Genomic DNA, 22,334 nt, shown 5'->3' with positions numbered 1-22,334 from the left:
CCGCAGTCATCCCTCCTGTCCTTTATCACTAACCGATTCCCACCCAAGAGACATCAGCAGTTATTCTGACTTTTATCACCCAATACTGATATTGCCTATTTCCAGACTTTACATAACTGGAGTTGCGCAGGCTGTACTCTTTGAAGGCTGACTTCTTCCGTTCAACGTACGAGTGGAATTCAGTGTGTGCTGTTCGTCTAGAAGTAGTGCAGTCATGTTCCTTGTAGGAATAGCTCAGAGTTTGCCTGTTCTGCTGCTTGATAGTAGTTTGAGTGGTTCCGGTTTCACTGTTGCAGGTAATACTGCTCTGGCAGTATGTACGCTTGTCCTTCAGTGCACACGCCTAGCTCTTCTGCTGAGTGTGTGTTTGGAGCGGGGGGTGCTTTCCAGAGTTCTTGTGTCAGTGTTGATTGAGCAGCCTGAAGTCAGAGTTCCCATGCTCTCTTCCTTCACTTCAGCTGTGCTGAAAAGCCATCTTGTCTCCTTGGTGATTAATTGTGCTGTGTGCCTTTTCATGTGCTCATTAGCCATTTGCATGTCGCCTTCAGTGAAGTGTCTGAGGCTTTGGCTGGTATTTTGTAGTTGGATTTTTCTTCTTACAAATGTGTTGTTCTTTATATGTGCAGGACATGTGTGTCGGTGATCTTCCACTCTCTGACTCGCCCATTCTAATGCATGTCTCATTTAGTGAAGTCTTTTCATGCACAAAAGTTTTTTCTTTTAACAAAGTGCAGTATTTTCTTTTAAAAAATCTTTACCTGTACCAAGGTCTTAAAGATATTTCTGTATGTTTTCATTTAGAAGTTGATTGTTAATTTTACCTTTTACATTTAGGCCTGTATTTCACCATGAATTGTGTGTGTGTGTGTGTGTGTGTGTGTGTGTGTGTTTGTGATATAAAGAGGATTAAGAATTGTTTTGTTCCTATATTAATATACATTTAGGCCTGTATTTCACCATGAATTGGTGTGTGTGTGTGTGTGTGTGTGTGTGTGTGTGTGTGATATAAAGAGGATTAAGAATTGTTTTGTTCCTATATTAATATTTGGTGCCTCCCCTCCCATTTATTGGGAAGTCCTTCTGTTCACTTTTGTCATATATCAGGCAGGTCTTTTCTGGGCTCACTCTTCTGTTCTATTAGTCTGTATCTATTTCTTTATCCTTGAACCAATACCACATTTTCTTATAAATGGTATCTTTATAATTCATCTTATTTGTATAAGCGTCAAATAATAACCTTCAGCTTTTTCTTCCTCAAGAGTAATTTTCTTCCTCAAGACTGTTATTGGCACTTTGTATTTCCATCTTGTCAGTTTCCAAGAAGCACTGGGATTTTGATGAGAGCAACATTTAATCTATTAATTTAGAGAGAATTTACATGTTTTAGTATGGAGTCTTCTAAGGCATAAACATAATGTATTCCTCCATTTACTTAGGACTTCTTTATTACCGCAGACATGTAGTTTCTGTGTCAAGGTCAGTGTACCTTTCTTTGGATTTGTTCCTTGGCTCCTTGATTTTTGAATGTTATTGCATGCTGTTTAATATTTCACACCCACATTTTTTTTGCTGGTATATAGAATTGCAGTTGATTCTTGTATATTGAATTTATATCCAGCAACCTTACAAAATTTACTTATTTTCATGATTTGTAAATTGTTTTGACTCTTTTTGTATAATATGCTGATGACAGTTTTATCTTTTACCTTCCAACTCCTGTAAGTTTATGTTAGTATTATCACGCTCACTAGTACGTCTCATACAGTCTTTACAAGTGGTAGGAAACAACCTTGTCTCTTTCTTCATCTCTGGGAGGAAGCTTTCAGTGATAGACCATTGAAGATTATGTTATAGGTAGTTTACAGTTACTTTTTATGAAAAAGATTCCCTTTTCTTCATAGTTTGCTAAGAAAATGTAGTTAAAAATGAGTGTTGATATGCTACCAAAAGCACAAATGATAAAAGAAAAAATTGGTTAGTTGTACATGATCAAAATTAAAATTTGTGCTTCAAAAACCACCAAGAAAAGAAACTCACAGACTGGAAGAAAATATTTGCAAATCATTTGTTTGAGAAAGGACTTGTATGTAAGATATAGGCATGTCTTAGAACTCAATAAAGAGAAGACAAATTACCCAGTAGGAAAAAAAAGTGAGCAAAAGATATGAAGAGATGTTTCACTGGAGCAGCTGTGTGAATGGCAGGAAGTACAGGGAAATGCTTAACCTCATTAGTCATCAGGGAAGTGCAGATGAAAACTATTGTAGATATCACTTCACACCCAGTAGAGTGGCTGTAATAAAAAAGACAGACACTTGTCGGTGACTGTAGGGAAACAGAGACCCACCTGCATTGCTGTTAGGAATGTAAAATGGTAGAGTCGATCTGGGCAAACAGTCCGGCAGGTTTTTTTCTGAGTTAAGCTAAAATTTACAGTACTCCCTAACAGTTCCACTTCTGCATGTCTACCCAAGACAAATGGAAACATTCGTCCACACAGAAACTTGTAAGTGCATGTTCATAGCAACATTCATTGTTGCCAAAAAAGTAGAAATGGTCCTAATGTCTGTCTTCTGAGGAAGGGATGAGCAGAATGTTTTATATCTGTACAGTGGAAAACTAGTTGGTGCTAAAAAGTACTGATTTCATGTTTAATGCATGGATGAGCCTGAAAAGCAAGCTGAATGAAAGAAAACAGGCAAAATGGACCACAGGATGTACTCATTCACTTACATGCCATGTACAGAAAAGGCAGCTCTATGGGAAAACAGGTCAGCGGTCTCATGGAGCTGGGGTGGGAACAAGGGGGGACTGCAGGTGGGCATAAGAGATCTTTCTTGTGACCGTGGAAATGCTCGAAAATTGAATTGTGATGGTTATACAACTCTATGAATTTACTAAAAATCATTGAATTTTGTACTTAAAGTGACTGAATTTTATTTTTTATGTAAATTATTCTTTGGTGAAGATAGTAAAGAACAACCTGAATTTTATTAAATGCCTTTTCTGCAACTAATGAAAATTTATATGATTTTCACCCTTATTCCATTAATTTGGTAAATTAAACAATTTAATATAATTAACAGTGTAATTATTGAGCTTATCTTGAATCCTGGACTAAATGTAACTTGGTTTTTATGCGTTATACTTTATTTACATTTCTAGTAGATTTGGTTTGCTCATATTTTATTCAGGATTTTTGAGACTATGTTTATGAGAAAAATTGGCCTGTCTTGTTTTTTCTTATCGTGTTTTTAGCAGGGTTTTGTTTTGCTGCTCTCTGTGTTTCTGAAAAATTGATGTTACTTTTTTTATTATGTGTTTGGAAATTCTGTTGGAGTCTTATGGATGTGCAGTTTTTGTGTGTGGAAGAGGTTTAAATAATATAGTCAGTTTTTTAAGCAATATATTTATGCTTTCAGATTCTCTATTTCTTCACCAGTTGTATTAAGCTGTAGTTTTTTTTAAAGGAATTGCTGTATTTTATATCCCTTTTCAAGTTCATTGGGCCAGAGTTGTTGATACTATCTGATTATCCTGTACTGAGGGGTCTGCAGCATTGTCCTTGTCTCCTTCTTGGTGTTGGGGGTGAACCTTCCTTATTTTGCATCTTAGTCTTGCTGATGGTCTGTCACATACTTTAGGTTTTTCAGAGAACCAGCTTAGTTGATTCTTTACTCTTGCACATTTGCTTTCTCTTTCATTAACTTTTGTTCCAGTTTGTATCATTTATTTTCCTTTTCTTTGGGATTTTAAAAAAATTTCTTATGTCCTGATAGGGATACTTCATAAGGATATTTGCCTGCTTGCTTTATCGGTTGCTGAGAGAGGTCTTTTATTTTTATTTTGAGTTGGAGTCTCACTCTGTCGCCCAGGCTGGAGTGCAGTGGCCGCTCCCGTCCACCGCAGCCTCGACCTGCTGGGCTCCGGCGATCCTTCTGCCTCAGCCTTCCGAGTAACCGAGTAGCTACCACGCCCGGCTGATTTTTTATTTTATTGTAGAGATGAGGTCTCGCCTGTCCAGGCGGGTCTCAAACCCGCGGGCTCAGGCAATCCACTCACCTCAGCCTCCCAAAGGCGCGGGATTACAGGCTGAGCCACCGAGCCCGGCTGAGAGAGGTCTTTTAAAGTCCACTGTTGTTGTAGATTTGTCACTTTTTGTTTTCTGGTGTTAGTTCTTCATATATTTTGGGGAGTCGCATGGTGTGTAATGCCAGTTTAAAATTCTGACTTTGTAGTAGGTCATCTTATCTGCTACTATGCAGTGACCCTTTGACTAGAGTAACTCTTGCCTTAGATCTTTTTTGTCATATATGTGGGTAACTTTACACATTTCCTTTTAGTTGTTGTTTGCATGTTTTCTTACCCTTTTACTTTAGCCATTCTGTGCCCAAAATATTTTAAGGAACAACTCTCATAAGTGGTATACGAGAGGGAACCCCCAAAAGCCTGGATTTATCTTTTGGAGGGCGAGGCTCTTATGGTACAGGATTCTCCCGCTAGGTGAGTATTCCAGAAACCCATCAGCATCTGTGGACCAGCTAGTGTTGTGAGAGGCTGCGTTGGGCTTCATCAAATTTTTTCCTTTTTCTGAGATTCTTTAAAAACGCATTTGGCCATTTCAGGATGCGTAATTTACTAGCGTACCTGCTCATGCCAGTTTTTGACCCCAAACAGCCTAATTCCCATGCCCCACCCTTCCTGTTCACCTGTTCTCTCTCCAAGTGCCCGTTTTTGGTTTGCTTGTTTGTTTGCCTGGATGAAAAGAAGTCCTCAAAAAGAAGCAATTTGCCATTTTGAAGAGGTGAAAAAAAAAACCCAGCAGAAGCACTGAAAGGCATTGAAATTGATGAGTTAAAACAGTGTTTTGAGCAGTGAAAAAAGCATCTTGATAGGTGTATTGCATCACCTGGGGAGTACTTTGAAGTTGACAAGTTGAAACATGTAAGAATAAATACACAATTTTTTATAAATAAGTTCTGGATTTTTGGGGGTTCCCCCTTGTAAAATAAGATTTGAAAAATCTACCCTCATAATCTTCTGCCTGGATAACTTTCTCTAGTGTTTCTTTCAGTGTGGCCCTGCTGGTGACAAATTGTGTGTGTATGTGCACGCGTGCATAAAAGTGTCTTTATTTCACCATCATTTTTGAAGGATGGGTTTGCTTTGTTGAGAATTCTAGATTGGTAGTTATTTTCTTTCCTTATTTTAAAGATGTCATCCATTTTTCTATTGAGAAATCAGCTGTCAGTCTTATGGATCCCCCCCCCCCCCCTTTTTAAAAGGTACACATGTTTTTTTATGGGCAGCTTCTAAGATTTTCTTCTTATCTTTGATTTTCAGCAGTTGATCTTGGTATGGTGTTCTTTTTATTTACCCTCTTTTATCTTAACCTTCAGAGCTCTCAGTGGAAAGCCTGGAATGTTTATAAGTCCTCCTTGGCAAGCCCTGAGATCCAGTGATTTTTTTTTCTGTTTATATGAGGTTGTTTAGAAACTTACATTTGCCACAGAAACTCATATTCCTCCTTGGGATCTCTTCTCTGTTGTGCCTTTTTCTGCAGGGTCTTGACGTCTAAGCTCTAGCCGAGCTGGTACTCCTCCCTGCCAGAGTTTGTCTTCCCGTTTCCAGGAGACTGCAGAGATTCAGAATCGCTGTTCTCGGCAGGACTTGTAGGTTCTCTTCTCTGCCACTCGTTCCCTCCCTCTTGACTCAGTGCATATTTTGGGAAATGAAGGGCTTGCTATAGTTTTCCTTCTCTCTGGCTTTCTAGCCTCTTACATCCTGGCTGCTTAGTTACTCGGACAGCTATCTTATGTGTCTCTTCAGTGTTTCCGTGGAGCTGTATGGTGGTAACATATCCATCACAGCTGACGGTGGAGGTCCATGTGAGCTTTTTAAAGGAGGCAGCTCCTTCTGCGTCTATCAGCTTTTGCTCTCTGTGATTTGGGGCTGCCTTGCTGCATGTAATGCCTTCTTGGGCGCGGATGGGAACGAGACTCTGAAGAGGGGTCATGTTGATGCCAGCCAGGGAGAGTGCGAGTGCTTGAGGTGTGTCACTCAGGAGACAGGTGGGTGCTGGGCCCTGTGCCCAGGGGGCGGGCTGGCTCACTCCCAAGTTAGTCCTTGCACGGTAGCAGGAGGCAGGGCAGAGTGGGTGAGTTCGAATCCAGGTAGGGGATAGCTTCCGTGGTGGGTACGAGCAGACTCTTTTCTGTGCTTTTAGGTGGTTGATATCAGGATTGGAAGGGGGTTTGAGATTGGTGGAGAGAGGGAAGTTGTCAGGTGGTCTGCAGGTGAATCGGAGAGCAGATGGACTAGGGAAGTGTGGTTAGAATGCAGGGCAGCCTCCTTGAAATGAGTGGCCGTGAATGTGAAGCCTTTGAGTTTAAAAAGTAACGGAACTCAGAAGTACAGGGTCTCAAAGACGACTTCAAGTACTGCCAAATGATCTTGGAAAGAACAGAAGTGGAGACATATTTTTAGGTTCTGAGTGTTTGAAATTTCAGAATGTGTTTTCAATGTAAAAACAAAATGGATGTTAACATTTTTAAAAGCAGTCTCAAGGCTGCAAGTGTCTGCCATTTCCTGGAGAAAGGCAGTTCTTTCTAAAATAAACCTTGAATGCTGAAGAAGCCTCACACTCGTGTCGTATGAATATGGCGGTGCCTGGAGCTGGTGCCCACCTTCAACCTTCTTTTCTGGGGCTCGCTGGCGTGGATGACTCGGGTGTCAGGAGCAGCCCAGTTTCCACTGGTCCTCGTGTGGCTTCCTGCAGCCCCGTCTCTTCAGCCCCAGAACGTGGCTGCCAGCCTGCTCCGAGTCCACTCAAGCTGGCAATGTGTTGGATGACTGCCTGATGGTGTGCCCCCCCTCCGCTGGCTGGAGGCTGCTGGACCCCTTTAAGGGCATGTCATGTGGAGCCCAGGTCCCTTGACTCTCTTCTCTTCATTGCATTGCACGTCACATGACCCTCAGTGCTCGTATCAACCAATGTGTTATAGCCAACATTTATAGTCTCGATTTAGAATTACATTCTCAACATAATCAGTACGTTGATAATAATAATATAATGAGTTGAGCCATTTGTTATCTCTTTTAACAAATACTTTTCTTGGCCCTGCTAATGTTTTTTCTTTAAATTTTAATTCTTTATGGAAAAATTGATTATGAGGACATATGTCAGGCATTCAAAAACGTTTAAAGACTAATGTATTGGGCAGCCACCACCAAACCTAAGCAATGCAGTATTATAAATAAAGTTGAAGTCCTCTGTGTACCCATTGTCAGGCGCTGCCCCCCCATAACCACCAGTTGAATCCACCATTTATAACTCCCTTGCATGTCTTCTGCCCCTAAATAGGATTTTTGTTTTAAAAACTTTTATAAGTGGTTATTATCAGGTTTTTTTTCTGTAGTTATTTTTTTCTTCAGTATTTGTTGTAGCTTTATCTGCATTTATACCTTAATTATTCCATTTTCATGCTAGTGTTCTATTGTATAAATATGTCCTAGTTTGATTCGTTCTCCTGTTGATGGGTTCTGAAGTCTTGTCCGGCCTTTTGCAGTTCTGTGATGCTGCATTGAATGATACTGTACCTGTGTTTTGGGTGTGTGACAGGTTTTTCTTGGGTATATACACCTGACAGTGATGGGTTGTAAGGTATGTGCTTTGTCAGCTGTGGTTCTCCCTGGAAGTGCATGAGGAGGTGACAGTGCCCTTCCAGGCCACACTTGATATTGTGGATAACCATGATTAATTTTTGATGAACTGACGAATGTGTGCCTGCTTCACTGCAGTTTATTTTGTTGTTTATGTGTCTGTTTATTTAAATGGGGACCAGCCTTTTCTCAGTTCTTTAATTTTATTAAAACAAATGCCTTTATTGAGCTCAGAGTTAATGATCCCTTAAGGAATTCCAATGTTTATTTTTCTCTGTTACAAAATTTAGCTTCTGTGATAAAGTCATAATCATGCAATTGCCAATTTGTTTATACTTTAAGTCTAGCTGTTCTCTAATGTCCACAGTCACCAAGGCAGTTCTCCATGAAGTCACAGTTCTTTACAGCACAGTAGGGTGATGTGCCTGTCCACGGCTTGGTCTTTGCCCGAACGCACTGCAGAGGTGGATCTGCCAGGGTTGTGCAGGAGCCAAGGTGGCACCAATTTGTCAGTGTTTGTATCGACACTAATGAGTCTATTTGTGTATTTAAATGAACAAATAAGCATTACAGATGTCCTAGTTTCCGTGTCTAACAGAGTAACTATCCTTGAGTATCATCCAAACACAGTTTCTTCATGCATGTAAAGGGGTCCTGAGACCAAGAAACCTGAGCTGCACTGGTTTAAGCATGTGGTAGATGTGTGAACAAATACTTTATTCTGGCCAGTGGTGGTCCCTGGGAAGGAACACTTAGAGAGTAGAATCCGTTAACAGATGAATTAAGTTATCTTCAAGTTTTATATGCATCTTAAGTAAATTTTCAATTCTTTGCCTTGAAATTTTGTGCATAACTAGATTATATTTGTAAATAAAATGCTTTGCAGGTGCTGACCTTAAGGAAAGAGCCAAAATGAATTCCAGTGAAGTTGGTCCTTTTGTCTCCAAAATAAGAGCAGTGATTAATGATATTGGTAAGCACTATCAAATTCTCCTTTCAGCATGCTGAACATGATTGGAAGCGTCAGATTTAAAAAGTCACACACTGTCTGGATATATAAGCTATGTTTTAATACTTAAATATTTAGGTAATCATGACTGGTTGCTTTAAAACTGCACTTAATATGTTTACTTTGAAAATTATGTAAAACATTTCATAATTATAGATGCCCTTATATATGATGGAATGGCATATGAAGGTGTTAATTAGAAAACAATAATTAGGCCTAAACTTTTGACTTAAAATATCTCTATTTTTTTTTTGAGTCAGAGTCTCACTCTGTTGCCCAGACTGTAGTGTAGTAGCATGGTCACGGCCACCCCAGCATCGACCTGCTGGGCTCAGGCAATATTTCAACCTCAGCCTTCCAAGCATCCGGAACTACAGGCGCATGCTACCACGCCTGTATAAATTTTTTGATCTGTTGTACATTCGAGGTCTTACCTCTTGCTTCTGCCTCCCAAGGAGCAGTCCTCTCACCTCTGCCTCCTAAAGTGCTGGGATTACAGACTTGAGCCACTGCGCCCAGCTATCTCTTAAATAGCTGCATATATATATATATATATATATATATAGTTCCAAATATAAAATATAAAAAGTTCCAAATATATATATATATTTGGAACTTTTTTGCTTTTTACATAGAACTGTATCTTTTTTTAAGAGTTACTGTGCATATCAATTTATTATTATTACTTTGTAATTTGCTGCTGTGTACTAATCCACAGTTGTATTCAAATACATTTTCATTAAAGAATCCTGTTCCCTGTTCTTGCTCCTTACAGTAAAGCAGTGACTGTCTTTGTATGTGCTGAGAGATCCCTGCACATGGAGTAGCTGTCTCAGTTCTCATGCGTTCTCTTCATGTTTCGAGAAATCCTCCAAGTTATATTCCAAGATTATAATTATTTATATTTCCATCAATTCTATGACAGTATCTGTTTTCTCATACTTCTGCCAGCATTTAATATTGCTATTTTTAAAGTTTGCCTAGATTAAAAAAAGATAATTCAGCATTTTAATTTGTGTTTCCCCCAAATGCTTATGTGAGGTTTTTTTTTTTTAAATTAGAACTGTCTCCCCCTTCTGTCAATTGCCTTTTTACATTTCATATCCTCCTTTTGTAGGATTATCTAATAATTATTTATTTATGAACCATTTTAATGTTAATTCTTTGTTGTTAAATATGTTACAGGTATTGTCTTCCGATGTGCCACTCTAATTTAATTTCAGTAGCTTTAAATTGAAAACTTTTAATGTCTAGATTTCCTTTGGTATTTTTGTCCCTTGAAGATTTTCTTTCTTTGGTTCTCACACATCAGCTCTTCCAAATGAATTTAGAATTATTATTGTTTAAAGCAGAGGGGGAAAAATACCCTATTGGGACTGTGATTGGAATTTTATTATATTGTTAAAAGTATTGACATTTTAATGATACATATCTCTCATTTATTTGGGTCATTCATATTTTAATATGCTTCAAGGAAGTTTTATGGTTTTTTTACATAATGGTCTTGGTCTTTTTTCTTTTTCCCCTCAAATTTATTCCTAACTCTTTCATAGCATTTATTCTCTTGACTGCAATTTTTCCTCATTTCTGTTGCAGTCTTTATTTTAGGTCTGTAGGAAAGTTCTTACATTTTATGTGCTTATTTTATATTATGCCAGCTTACTAATTACTTGTGTAATTATTATTTTTTAATTTTCTTGTGTTGTCGGATGAAAGATTCATCATCAGTAATTATCTACGAATAATATGATTTTTATCTTTTTCCTTAACATTTTAATCTTATTTATTTTTCATATTTTTTCACATTGACTGAGGCCCTCAGTGCAATATGCATTTGTTAATGTAAGTGTGTTCATCTTTTCTTTCTTTGACTCTGATATCTTTAATGTTTTGCCAGTAGTTATCAAACTCAGGCAATTTTGTTCTGTTTCAACTTGTTAGAAGTTTGTTTTTTAATGAAGAATAAATATTAAAGTTTGTCAAATGCTTTTAAATATATGTCAGGGGGCAACCCCCTTGGGTCCCCCTCACTGTGGGAGCTTTTCTGTCTTCTCAATAAATGCTACTTTAAAATATATATATATATATAATTATATATTTTTATAGGATTATGATTGCAGTATATTAACCTTTATCTCATTTAGCTTTCATTGTAATGAAGTATATTAGTAGATTTACTAACACTGCACTGGCCTTGAGTTACTAGATCTATCGGTCATCGTGGCTGGGGTGGTGACTTTTAACGTATATTACTAGATTCGGTTTTAAATTCTTTGGGTATAATCATAAAGGGGCGTCCTTGTTCCCCTTCTCTGGCTTGGTGTCATAGTTGCACTACTTTCATAGAATGAAGGGAAGGGCTTTCCAGCTTCCTCTGTGCTCTACACCGAACAGTCATGGTTATGGGAAGGATTAGTAGAATCTGGCTGTTTCCCCCCTTTTGGGGGTCTTGTGTGTTTTTGGTAATGTCATTCCCTAATTTTTGTAAGAGCTAAAGCTTTAATAAACACATGTGCTTTTGATGTCTGTGGTTACTGGCTGAGTCTCCGTTCTGTGTCCGATTCTCTGCTGGTGTGGTCTTGGCCTCCCTGCCTCTCTCCAGCTACAGCCTCATGTTCCACCATCTCTGAGGTAGAGCATGCACTTGGCAGATGCTGCTCAGAAAGCTTAAACTTGGAAGTAAAACTGTATATATGTGTGTGGTGGGGGGTTGGGGGGGAGGTACCACTCAGCCTGGTTTCACTGTTAAAATTACCTTGTTTCCTCCAGAGTCTCTTTCTGTGTAATAGATTCTGAAAGTGGAGTTTTTCTGGGACTTTTTGTCTCTGCAGTGCCACTTTCTCTTCTGTGATTGGAACTGTAGTTTTCTATTCTTGGTCCTGATTGAGTCTTCTTTTTTTTCCCTGTGGGTTCCTCAATATGAGGGGCGAACCCCCTCCCCACGCCAGAATTATCTGTTGAAGGGTCGGCCTCTTGTAGTATACTCAGAATTTGCTCCTTCAGGTCAAATGGTCAACCAGAGTTTTGATCTGGAAGTTTTGAGAAGGAGGGGTCATGATTTGCAGAAGAAATGTTCCGTGTTGTGGCAGGCAGGCAACTGATTCTTCCACCCTGACAACGCACCCGCCCACACCGTGCTGAGTGCTCAGCAGTTTTCGACCAAAACTGGCATGACTCTGTGCCTCACCCTCCCTGTCCACCGGTCCCACCTCGAGTGGCTGCTTTTCCCCAGATGGAAAAAGTCCTCACCGGGCTCGGTGGCTCAGCCCGTAATCCTGCGCCTTGGGAGGCTGAGGTGAGTGCATCGCCTGAGCCTGCGGGTTCAAGACCCGCCTGGGCAACTTGACGAGACCTCATCTCTGCAATAAAAATAAAAAATCAGCCGGGCGTGGGAGTGCGCGCCTGTGGTTCCGGCTACTCGGAAGGCTGAGGCGGCAGGATCGCCGGAGCCCAGCAGGTCGAGGCTGCGGGGGCCGGGAGCGGCCACGGCCCTCCAGTTTGGGCGACAGAGTGAGACTCCAACTCAAAAAAAAAATTAAAAAAAAATAAATCCTCAAAGGGAAATGTTTGCTTATGTGGAAGAGATGAAACAAAAAATGTCAGAAGCACTAAAAGGCATCTAAATTGACAAGTTCAAAAACTGTTTTGAGCAGTGGGAAAAGCATCTCAGTAGGTGAATTACATTAGATGGAAAGTACTTTGAAGGTGACTGAAGTTTAAACATGTGAGAATAAATACACAATTTTTAATAAATCCTGCTTTTGGGAGTTGCCCCTCATATTTACTAATTATGGTTTTTATTACTTTATTACAGTAGACTTAAAAATTTTGTGACAAGTCAGTGAGATTTTAAAAGGCATACTGAAACTAAGTGTCTTGATCTAATCCACTCATTTAATATGTTAAAAGCCAGGGGCAGGCAAACTTTATCTTGAGTCATATAGTAAATATTTTGACTTTGCCACAGGATCTCTGTTGCAGCTACTCATATGTGACATTATAGTGTGAAAGCCACCACAAACAGTGTGTAAACAAATGTTGTGGCTCCATTTTGTAAAAACTTTATGCATACTGAAATGTGACTGTCATTTGATTTATATGTGTTATGAAATAGTACTTTTTTTTTTTTTGAGTTGGAGTCTCACTTTGTTGCCCAGACTGGAGTGCAGTGGCCGCTCCCGGCCACCACAGCCTTAACCTGCTAGGCTCTGTCGATCCTTCCGCCTCAGCATTCCAAGTAGCTGGAATTACAGGCATGTGCTACGACACCCGGCTGATTTTTTGATTTATTGTAGAGATGAGGTCTCACTGCCCAGGCAGGTCTCAAACCCGTGGGCTTAGGCAATCCACTCACCTCAGCTTCCCAAAGGCGCGGGATTACAGGCTGAACCACCGAGCCCGGCTGAAATAGTATTTTTATTTATATTTTTTCCCCAACCTATTAAAGATGTAAAAATCATTCTTAGCTTACATGTTGTAATAAAACAGGCAGTGGGTCTGATTTTCCTTCTGTTAATCTCAAGTGTTTTCATTTTATTTTTTCTTGTTTTTGGAATTCTAGTTTTTCATTCTTTTATTTATTTATTTTAAAAATCTGATGTCAGTTGCAGTTGGACAATTTGACTAACATTATGCTCAGGCCTTTTTCATTGGGCTTTGCTTTTTGGACACTTAAAGGTTTTAAGGATTTTGCTTTAGTAGGGAGCTTAAGATGTTGCACCTAGGAGTTATATATTATTGGTAAAATTTAGGCAATAGAATGAAACATAAAATTTGTAAATGAGTAGGGAGGTGGAATAATAAGAAAAAACATAATCCACAAAAAAAGTTCATCCAGTCTTAGAAAAGTGTAAAGACAAAACTTAGGACATATTAAATAGTAACTGTTGATATAAGTTCATTAGTTACCATTAATGTCAGTTGATTAAACTTGCTATTAAAAGATAGATGTTTACACATGATTGTCTCAGATGCAGAAAACACATTCAATAAAATTCAGCATCCCTTCTTGATGAAAATCCTCAAATACCTAGGACATCAAGGGAGCATTCCTTAACACAGCAAGAGCCATCTGTGCATCCACCATCATGCTTGACAGGCAGAAGTTGGAAGTATTCCCCCTAAGAACTGGAACAAGACAAGAATGTCCATTCTCATCCCTCCTATTCTATATAGTACTGAAAGTCCTAGCCAGAGCAGTCAGGCAGGAGAAAGAAACCAAGGATATTCACAAATAGGAAAAGAGGAAATTAAGTTGCCCTCTGCAGATGATATGGTTCTATACCTAGAAAACCTTAGAGAGTCTGATAAGTGAATTTGGTAATGTCGCAAGGTACAAAATCATTGTGCAAAAAGTCAGTTGCATTTCTATACACCAACAACAAGCAGGCTAAGAACCAAATAAAAAACATAACTCCATTCACAATAGCCACAAAAAAATGAAATATCTTGGCATCCACCTAACTAAAAAAGTGAAAGACCTTCCAAATGAGAACTACAAAACACTGCTGAGAGAAATCAAGGGTGATACAAACAAACAGAAAAATATTTCATGCTCATGGACTAGAAAAATCAATATTGTCAAGAGGTCCATCCTACTACCCAAGGCAATCTATAGATTCAGTGCAATTCCCATCAAATTTCCAACATAATTTTTCACAGACCTAGAAAAGACAATACAGAAAATCATATGGAAGCAATGAAAGAGCATGAATAGCTAAAGCAATGCTCAGCAAAAGGAACAAAGCTGAACGCAGCACACTCCCTGACTTTAAACTTTATTACAAGGCTGTGGTAACCAAGACAGCATGGTGTTGGTACGGGAATAGACTCATAGACCAGTGGAACAGGACAGAGAATCTGGAAATAAAAACAGGGCCTCTCAGCCAACTCATCTTCGACAAAACCATCAAAAACAAACATTGGGGAAAGAAGCTGTATTTCACAAATGGTGCTGGGAAAACTGGCTAACTCCATGTAGTAGAATGAAACCTCATTCAAAAATTAACTCAAAATGGATCAAGGACTTCAATGTAAAACCTCAAACTGTAAGAATCTTGGAAGCAGACTTGGAAACACCCTCCTGGACATTGGAGTAGGCAATGAAGTCGTGGCCAAGTCCTCAAAAGCAAATGCAACAAAAGCTAATGTTGACAGGTAGATCTTAATCAAACTGAAAGGTTTTTGCACAGCAAAAGAAACCGTCAAGAGAGTAAAGAGACAACCCATGGAATGGGAAAATAAATTCGCAAGCTATGCGTCAGACAAAGGCCTAACATCCAGGATCTACAAGGAACTCAAATAAATTGACAGGAAAAAAGCAATCCCATTAAAAAGTGGGCAAAGGACATGAATAGACATTTCTCAAAGGAAGACATACCAGCAACCAAAGAAACACCTGAAACAATGCTCAGCCTCACTAATCATCGGAGAAATGCATATCAAAAATACAATGAGATACTACCTAACACCAGTAAGAATGGCCATTATTAGTAAGTCAGAAAACAACAGGTGCTGATGAGGATGTGTAGATAAGGGAATGTTTCTGTACTATTGGTGGGAATATAAGCTTCAGCTTTTGTGGAAAGAAGCGTGTCAATTTCTAAAAGTTAAAAATTTAGCTTCTATATGATCCAACAATTCATTTTCTGGGAATGTACCCAGAGGAACATACATTGCTGTATCAAAAAGACATCTGTATACGCATGTTTGGTATAGCACAGTAGCAAAGACATGGAACCAACCCAGATGCCCTTAGAAAGTGAACCGGATAAAGAAAATGTGATACATATACATGATGGAATATAATGCAGCCATAAAGAAGAACAAATTCATGGCCTTCACAGCAACTTGGATGCAGCTGGAGCCCATCATGATATGTGAACTGTCATGGAAACAAAGAACTGAATACCGCCTGTTCTCAGAAGTGGGCCTTGATCACAGGTCTCATGAGCACATGGGTGGGATAGCAGATGCTGGACACTGCTCGGGAAGGGGGGCCCATGGCAACACACTGGATACCTGGTCCACTACCAGGGGAGAGAATCAGCTAGATGCCCAAACTTTACCTGCTGACAACTTACTTATCAAGTAAATCTTTACTTGTACCCTACAACTCTAAAATTTAAAAAAAAAAAAAAACTGTTCAGATTTGACTCAAAAATTAAAGTTAGCTGTATATTGTTAATAATAGCCACGTCTAGTATGACTTTTATTGTACCAAAAGATTGCTAACCAAAAGAAAGAGATATTTAGTATTGGTTTCAGTCAAAATACATTTTAAGATAGAAAGCACTATTAGTGCATATAAAAGGTCCCAATTTTTGGGAAACATAACCCTAAACTTGTGTGTACCTAACAGCAAAAGTTTCAAACTATACTAATAAGATGATATGAACATATTGGTCAATTTATCATCACTGGCAAAATTATTATTACTGTGGATAATTTCAGCCCATCTCCCTCGATTTTTTGTGATGTAGAAAAGACAAAAGCTAATATAAGTAATGATTTTAATAACATGCTTATCAAGTTTGGCTTAATAGAATCTCAACCCTGAGTTGGAGAATATGTGTTTTTCTCATGGATACACAAAATGTTTAAAAAAAAAATGGATCATGAGCAGAACCCTAATGTTTTCTGTTAAATTTCAAAAAATTTACACACACACACACACACACACACACACACACACACACACACACACGGCCCTGCTTTCTGTCCACAATACAGTTAAGTTAGAAACAAAGCATACATATATAAAGATTCTAAAACCATGTGTTTGTAAACTTAAAAATAACTACTAAATAACTACGTGGGTCAGAGAAGAAACTATAATGGAAAAAATGCAAAGACTGACTGATAAGGAAAAAAGTCACTCCTGAACATCCAAATACATGATATGTGGTTAGAGTGGTACTTGAAGGACATTCACACGTTAGTGAGGAAAAGTCACAGTAAATAGCTAGGCATTATCTTAGAAGAGATACTTCAAGGAGTTGTATAAAGTTAGAAATTCAAAGAAGCCTGAAGGAAAGCAGCAGCACCAGGATCAGAAGAGAGTGAGTGGAACATGCGGGGCACAGGGGGCTTAGCAGCACAGGTCACACAGGAAAAGGCGTAATCAGGGCTCCCACAGAGATTACAGAGGTAGTAAGAAAATGCCAGGAGAAAACTTAGCCAGAATGAAACTGGTGCCTCAAGAAGAAATTATGAGCTAGAATCGTCATGACCACTGAGGAAATGGAAGCAGTCGTTAGTAAATTTTTTCATGGAGAAAACACTAGGTCCAGTTTTTAGATGTTAGATGTGCATTTCTGATATTGAACCTCACCTTTGAGGAATGGGTGATGACAGCCTTACACAAGCAGCTCCACGGGTCAGTAGGGCAGGAGACTCCTCCTGGCTCGTTGCGGAAGGGCTGGGGTAGCCTTTGCTCCTCAATATGGCAGAGTAAGTGGAAGGAAGGAGCGAGAGGATCCCCTCTCCCGGAGAGCCTGTGTGAAGTCCTGCAGTTAGGAGGAAAGAGCAGATCGGGCCTCCCTACAACACAGGGGTGGTTTCCACTTCCAAAGATTGCATTTTAGTTAATGACATTAGCCAATTAAAATAAAATCATGAGTTTATCTCAGTGCATTGAGAAAAACCATTGAGAAATGTAAACATCTGTTCATGGAAAAATTTCTCAGCAAACTAGGAATAGAAGGAAACTTCTTTAGCCTGATGGAATGCATCGGTTTCTTAATAGTAAAACAGACACTGTCTCCTGAAAACAGCAACAAGACAGGAGGACCCAGTGTCACTGTCATCGTCACCAGTAAACTGTGTTCTCTCTCTACTTTGCATCGGCTGTGAAGAAAGAAAGTCCCATTGGAAAGGCAGGCAGACTTGACTCATGCTCTGAAAGCACCTGTTCCCCAACAGACGGAGGTGTAGGGGTTTCATGAATTGGGTGCTGGTGGAGAAGGCATGAAGCATGAACAGGGCAGAGTCCAGACACACAGGTGCAGGCCACTAACGTGCTTCTCCATACATTGTATGTTCACAAAATGGAGGCAACTTCCCCGTGGGGCGGAGGTTTTTTGTTTTTGTTTGTTTTTTTTAGCATTATAATGATATGTCGATGAGCTAATGATAGCTGGGGCCAACTGCTCTGGTCTGGACCTCTTGAGGTATGGGGGTCACGTGGCCACTCGTGGCATTCAGGTGCATAGGGTGGCTTCCTTAGGGTACTGTGCCCATAGATGAAGAGACTAAAGGAAAACTTGCTTGAAGTGTCCCCAGGAAGAAGGGCTTGGAAACTGCACTCATGGCTACACGTAGGTGGGAATTCTTAAGCAAGCATGTGACTGGGTAGGCCATTAAATATGGCAGAAACAAGATATTCACATCTCTGTCCAGTATTGTTCTGTGACGCCCAGCCTGTGTGGCAGGTAGAAACAGAAATAAAACAAGTCTGGACTGAAGAAGAAGAAATGACGTTGTTTTCTCAGGTGGTGTGATTGTCTCCATCAGAAAGCTGAAAGAATCAATAAATGACTAGAAATATGAGTGTCACCAGGCAGCTGTTATGAGACCTGTATTAAAAAGAATCAGTTGCCTTTCTTTATACCAACAACAGTCACAGATACCAAAAAAGGTACCATTTACAGTGGGAACAAAAATGGGTCTAGGAACATACGTAACATACATGGAAAAATGATGAAACTTTATTGTAGCATGTTTAAAAATAATGAAATGGAGATGTGTCATCCTCTTGAATAGGAAGATTGAGTGTCAAAAAGATGATTCTCACAAATGATACATAGACTCAATGTAATTACACTCAAATTCTCAATGTTGATTTGTGAGGGACTTGAGCAAAACGAGGCCCCAAGTAACCACTCAGAAAGAAGAGAGTGAAGGGTCTTGCCTTATCAGCCCTCAAGACTGATTTTGGTGACAGAAATTAATATGGTATGTTACTGGCTTTGGGATAGACAGCTGTACCGGAACCCCAGGACAGACCTACCAGGTGAGGGCCAACGCATGGCAGGGAGCACCGAACATCACTGTGGAACCATCTTAAGGGAGTGAAGAGTTTCTTAAAATGAAAATATGACACATGAAAGGGAAGATTGACAAATTCTACCAAATTAAACTTAAGAATATCTGTCCAGTAAAAGATACTGTAAATAGGCCAGAGTAGTGGCTCATGCCTGTAATTCCAGCACTTTGGGAGGCCAGGGCTGGAGGATTGCTTGAGCCTAGGAGTTCAAGAGCAGCCTCGGCAACATAGGAAGATCTTGTTTCTACAAAAGATAAAGAAAGTGAGCCAGGCGTGGTGGCTTGCATCTGTAGTCTCAGCTACTCAGGAGGCTGAGGCTGAAGGATCGTCTGAGCCCACAAAGTCGAGGATGCAGTGAGTTGTGATTGTGCCACCGCACTGCAGATTGGACAAGAGTGAGACCCAACTCAAAAAAAAAAAAAAGAAGACACCGCAAATAAAGTAGAGAGAAAAGCCACCCACTGGGAGAAGATACCTGACACGTAGCTGCCAAGGGATTCATGTGTACGGACGTGTGTTCAGGAATTGCCATAGGGTACACACGCACAGCCTTGGAGTCAGAGACTGTGACAGAAGAACTTTTCTCATGTGGCGGAATGGGCAAACACAGGGCAAGGTGAACCGCCTCAGGAGTAATTGTGGAATTGCAAATTAGAGCCATGGTGAAGGGGCTGCTTCATGTCTAGCACCAGATTAGCCAGCATTCTTCAGCCTCTTTTTACTGAGATGGAGTGAGGAAGCTTGTCAGTGGGAAGCAAGGCTTATACACTTCTGAGGGAGGTAACTTGGTGTAACTGTCTGGGAAAACAATTTGGTATTGTCTTACAAATGTGAATGTCCACAACCCATAAGACTAAGCTGTTCACTCTGTAGGGGATATTTACCTAGGGGGCGGCTTCAGGACTGGTTTGCTAGACCCTTGGCAGTGTGGCTGGCCCAGTGAACACCGGGTGGGCGAGTGTCAGAGAGAGGGTCATGGTTTCTTTAAGCGCTGCAGTTTGATATTACCTTGTGTTATTTAAAACAGTTCCTGACCTTGACCTGCTAATGAGCAGATTGCCACTTGGATTTGAACCTGCAGCATTCAGTAGACATTTTGCTTATGTGTTGTCCTAGGACACTTAGGTTATTAATAGCAAAAAGCTGGAAACAACGAAATTTCGATGACAGGAGAATGCATCAGCGTTTCGATATATTTGTCCAGTTGGACGTCGACTGCATCACACATAAATGAATACTATACGTTGGTATCAACTTGGATACATCTTTGAGACATAATGTTGAATTAATGCAGTGTGATACAGTTTTTATGAAATGAAGATCATACAGAGAGGAACATACATGTAGTGGCGATGGTTACCCTTGGCTGTGGGGCAGCTGGAAGGATAGGTGAGGAGCCTATTGGTGGGCAGGTGTTACTTCTGACCTAGGTCTAGCTTGAGTAGTGACCACGTGGGAGTTTGTTATTGTTACACCTCACGATGGACTTATGAATACACTCTTTATATGTGCCCAGTCAGATCAGAGACTCACGTATCTTGAGACCTACAAACAATTATTGGATAGTGTTGTGTTTATCTTTTTCTCTTATTTTCAAGAAAAGCCACATTCTGTATTTTAAGAAAATAGCTCCTTAGTTTTAGGGATTTTGAAGGGAGAGAAAAAGCCCTTCATTTGTTGGACAGCACGGGCTTGTGGGCACACACTGCTGACCCCTCTGCCTCCTTGGCCCTTGTTTCACTGACTTCTTCACACCGCTCGTTCATTTGCTGAGGGAAGTGCTTCTGGGTTTATGTTTTCCTGTGGGGAGGGGAGCAGTGCATGGCGAGGCTGGTGGGTGCTGGTAGGTGCTTGTGGGTGCTGATGGAGGAGGAGCCTGCATGGTGCTGTGAACAGAGCTGTGGGAGGCTGTTGCTTTGGCCAAGCTCGGCACCAGGCCCCAGCAGAGCTGCCCACACTGCACAGAACCATCCATGCCGAAGGCTACAGGGTGAAACTCAGCCTTTGGGGAAGCAGGTGGGCCCCAGAGCAGGTGAGTTTTTCCTGAAAGCAGGAGATTCAGTCGCGGAGTCAACCTAGTAAGGAAGGTTTCTCTGCTTTAACCCTTACAGAACAATGAAAAACAAACCTCAGATGTACTGTGTCTCATTTTCTTGTTTCCTTACAAAACCCACTGCTGTGCCATCACCCTGTGGTGCTTTTATTCTGTTTTGTGGAATGGAGGCTGCCCCAATTCATGAATCACAGATAAAGCCAGTTTGCCTTGGCGTTCCTTTCACTGTGGTCTTCGCCAGCACTGGCAGCTACTTTCTGTACAGGCCTTTGGGGAGTTTGGTGCCTTCCCTGTGCTGTGCCCACGCCAGGGTTTCAGAAATGTGTGGACCGGCTGTTGGACAAGGCTGTCGGATCCTAGGCAGGTGCAGTCCTACCTGGTGGGCCACCCTCTCCCCTCTCACTTGCTGTCTCTGGGATCGGAAAGGCAAATGGTCTTCCCTTTGGCCACAAAAATTTCCTGTGTTCTGCTTGCTGTTAATAAGGAACTGAAGGTAGTGTGCTTGTGAGAAAGGTGTTCTGTTCACTAAAGCAGATCAGAGACGGTCCATACTTCAGAGTCACTCAGTTTGTTACTTAGTTCACTTAGCTTCTTAGAAAGTCTTTTTTTTCCTCTTTTTTTTTTTTTGAGTTGGAGTCTTACTCCATCACCCAGGCTGGAGTGCACTGGCAGGCTCATGGCCACAGCAGTGTCGACCCACTGGGCTCTGGCGATCCTTCCCCCGCCCAGCCTTCCAGGTAGCTGGAATTACAGGTGCGTGCTACCATGCCCAGCAAATTTTTGATTTATTGTAGAGATGAGGTCTCGGCAAGTTGCCCAAGCTGGTCTCAAACCCACGGGCTCTGGCATTCCACACACCTTGGCCTCCCAAAGTGCTGGGATTACAGGCCGAACCTCCGAGCCTGGCCAGAAAGTCTTTTCTTAAACAGTAACTCCAAAGTCCTAGAACAAGATTCAGTTCTTTTGCTCATTTCCAAAAAAAAGTTATGTGGCGGTTTGGGGGATGTTGTGTTAAAAAGAAATGGTGAATTCTCAGAATCCTAAAATAGTAATCATTGTTACAAGTCCTCTCTCTCATGGGTTGAAAGCAGTGAAGGAATATTTTGGAAATACCAGACATCAGCAAGTCAGCAGCCAGGCACAGATTTGGGATGATTGGACCTGCTGACAGCGGGTGCTTCCTGACACACCATTCTCCTGGGGCTTCGTGGTGGGTACCCTCCTCCCTGTCTTCAGTGGTGACAGTCCTGGGACTCACTCCGCGCAGTTAGCACCATAGACCACAGCACGAATGTGGCAGTTGCCTAGCTGAGGGCCCTCCTGGTCTTCAAGGGACTGAAGTGTGGTGGCATTTCATGAAGAGATAGAAGGCAGCTTTAGATTTGTCTTTTACTTAGAAACTCAAAAGGGACGGGCTCGGTTCTCTCAAGTTGAGGTTTCAAATAATTGCCTACCTAATGGTAAATAAATATTCTAAATGGTTTTTCACTAGAGTTTTAGGTGGCAGAATCTAGTGTGTACACTCACGTTTTGCAAATGCTCTCTCACAGTGACCCTTTAAAATG

General features: G+C 40.7%; 1 protein-coding gene across 1 annotated transcript in view; it reads left to right on the top strand.

Annotated features, from left to right (window-relative positions):
* Positions 1 to 22,334, top strand: part of AUH (AU RNA binding methylglutaconyl-CoA hydratase) — a 122,703-nt gene that overhangs the window by 19,487 nt on the left and 80,882 nt on the right. The window contains exon 3 of the mRNA XM_021712963.1: positions 8,549 to 8,635. Coding sequence (XP_021568638.1) covers positions 8,549 to 8,635 — 87 coding nt within the window. The remainder of the gene's footprint in view (positions 1 to 8,548; positions 8,636 to 22,334) is intronic.

Source organism: Carlito syrichta, unplaced genomic scaffold (assembly GCF_000164805.1).
Source record: "Carlito syrichta isolate Samal-C Ts95f unplaced genomic scaffold, Tarsius_syrichta-2.0.1 Scaffold303796, whole genome shotgun sequence".
Classification (NCBI taxonomy): Eukaryota; Metazoa; Chordata; class Mammalia; order Primates; family Tarsiidae; genus Carlito; species Carlito syrichta.
This window is presented reverse-complemented; position numbering and strand designations above follow the sequence as displayed.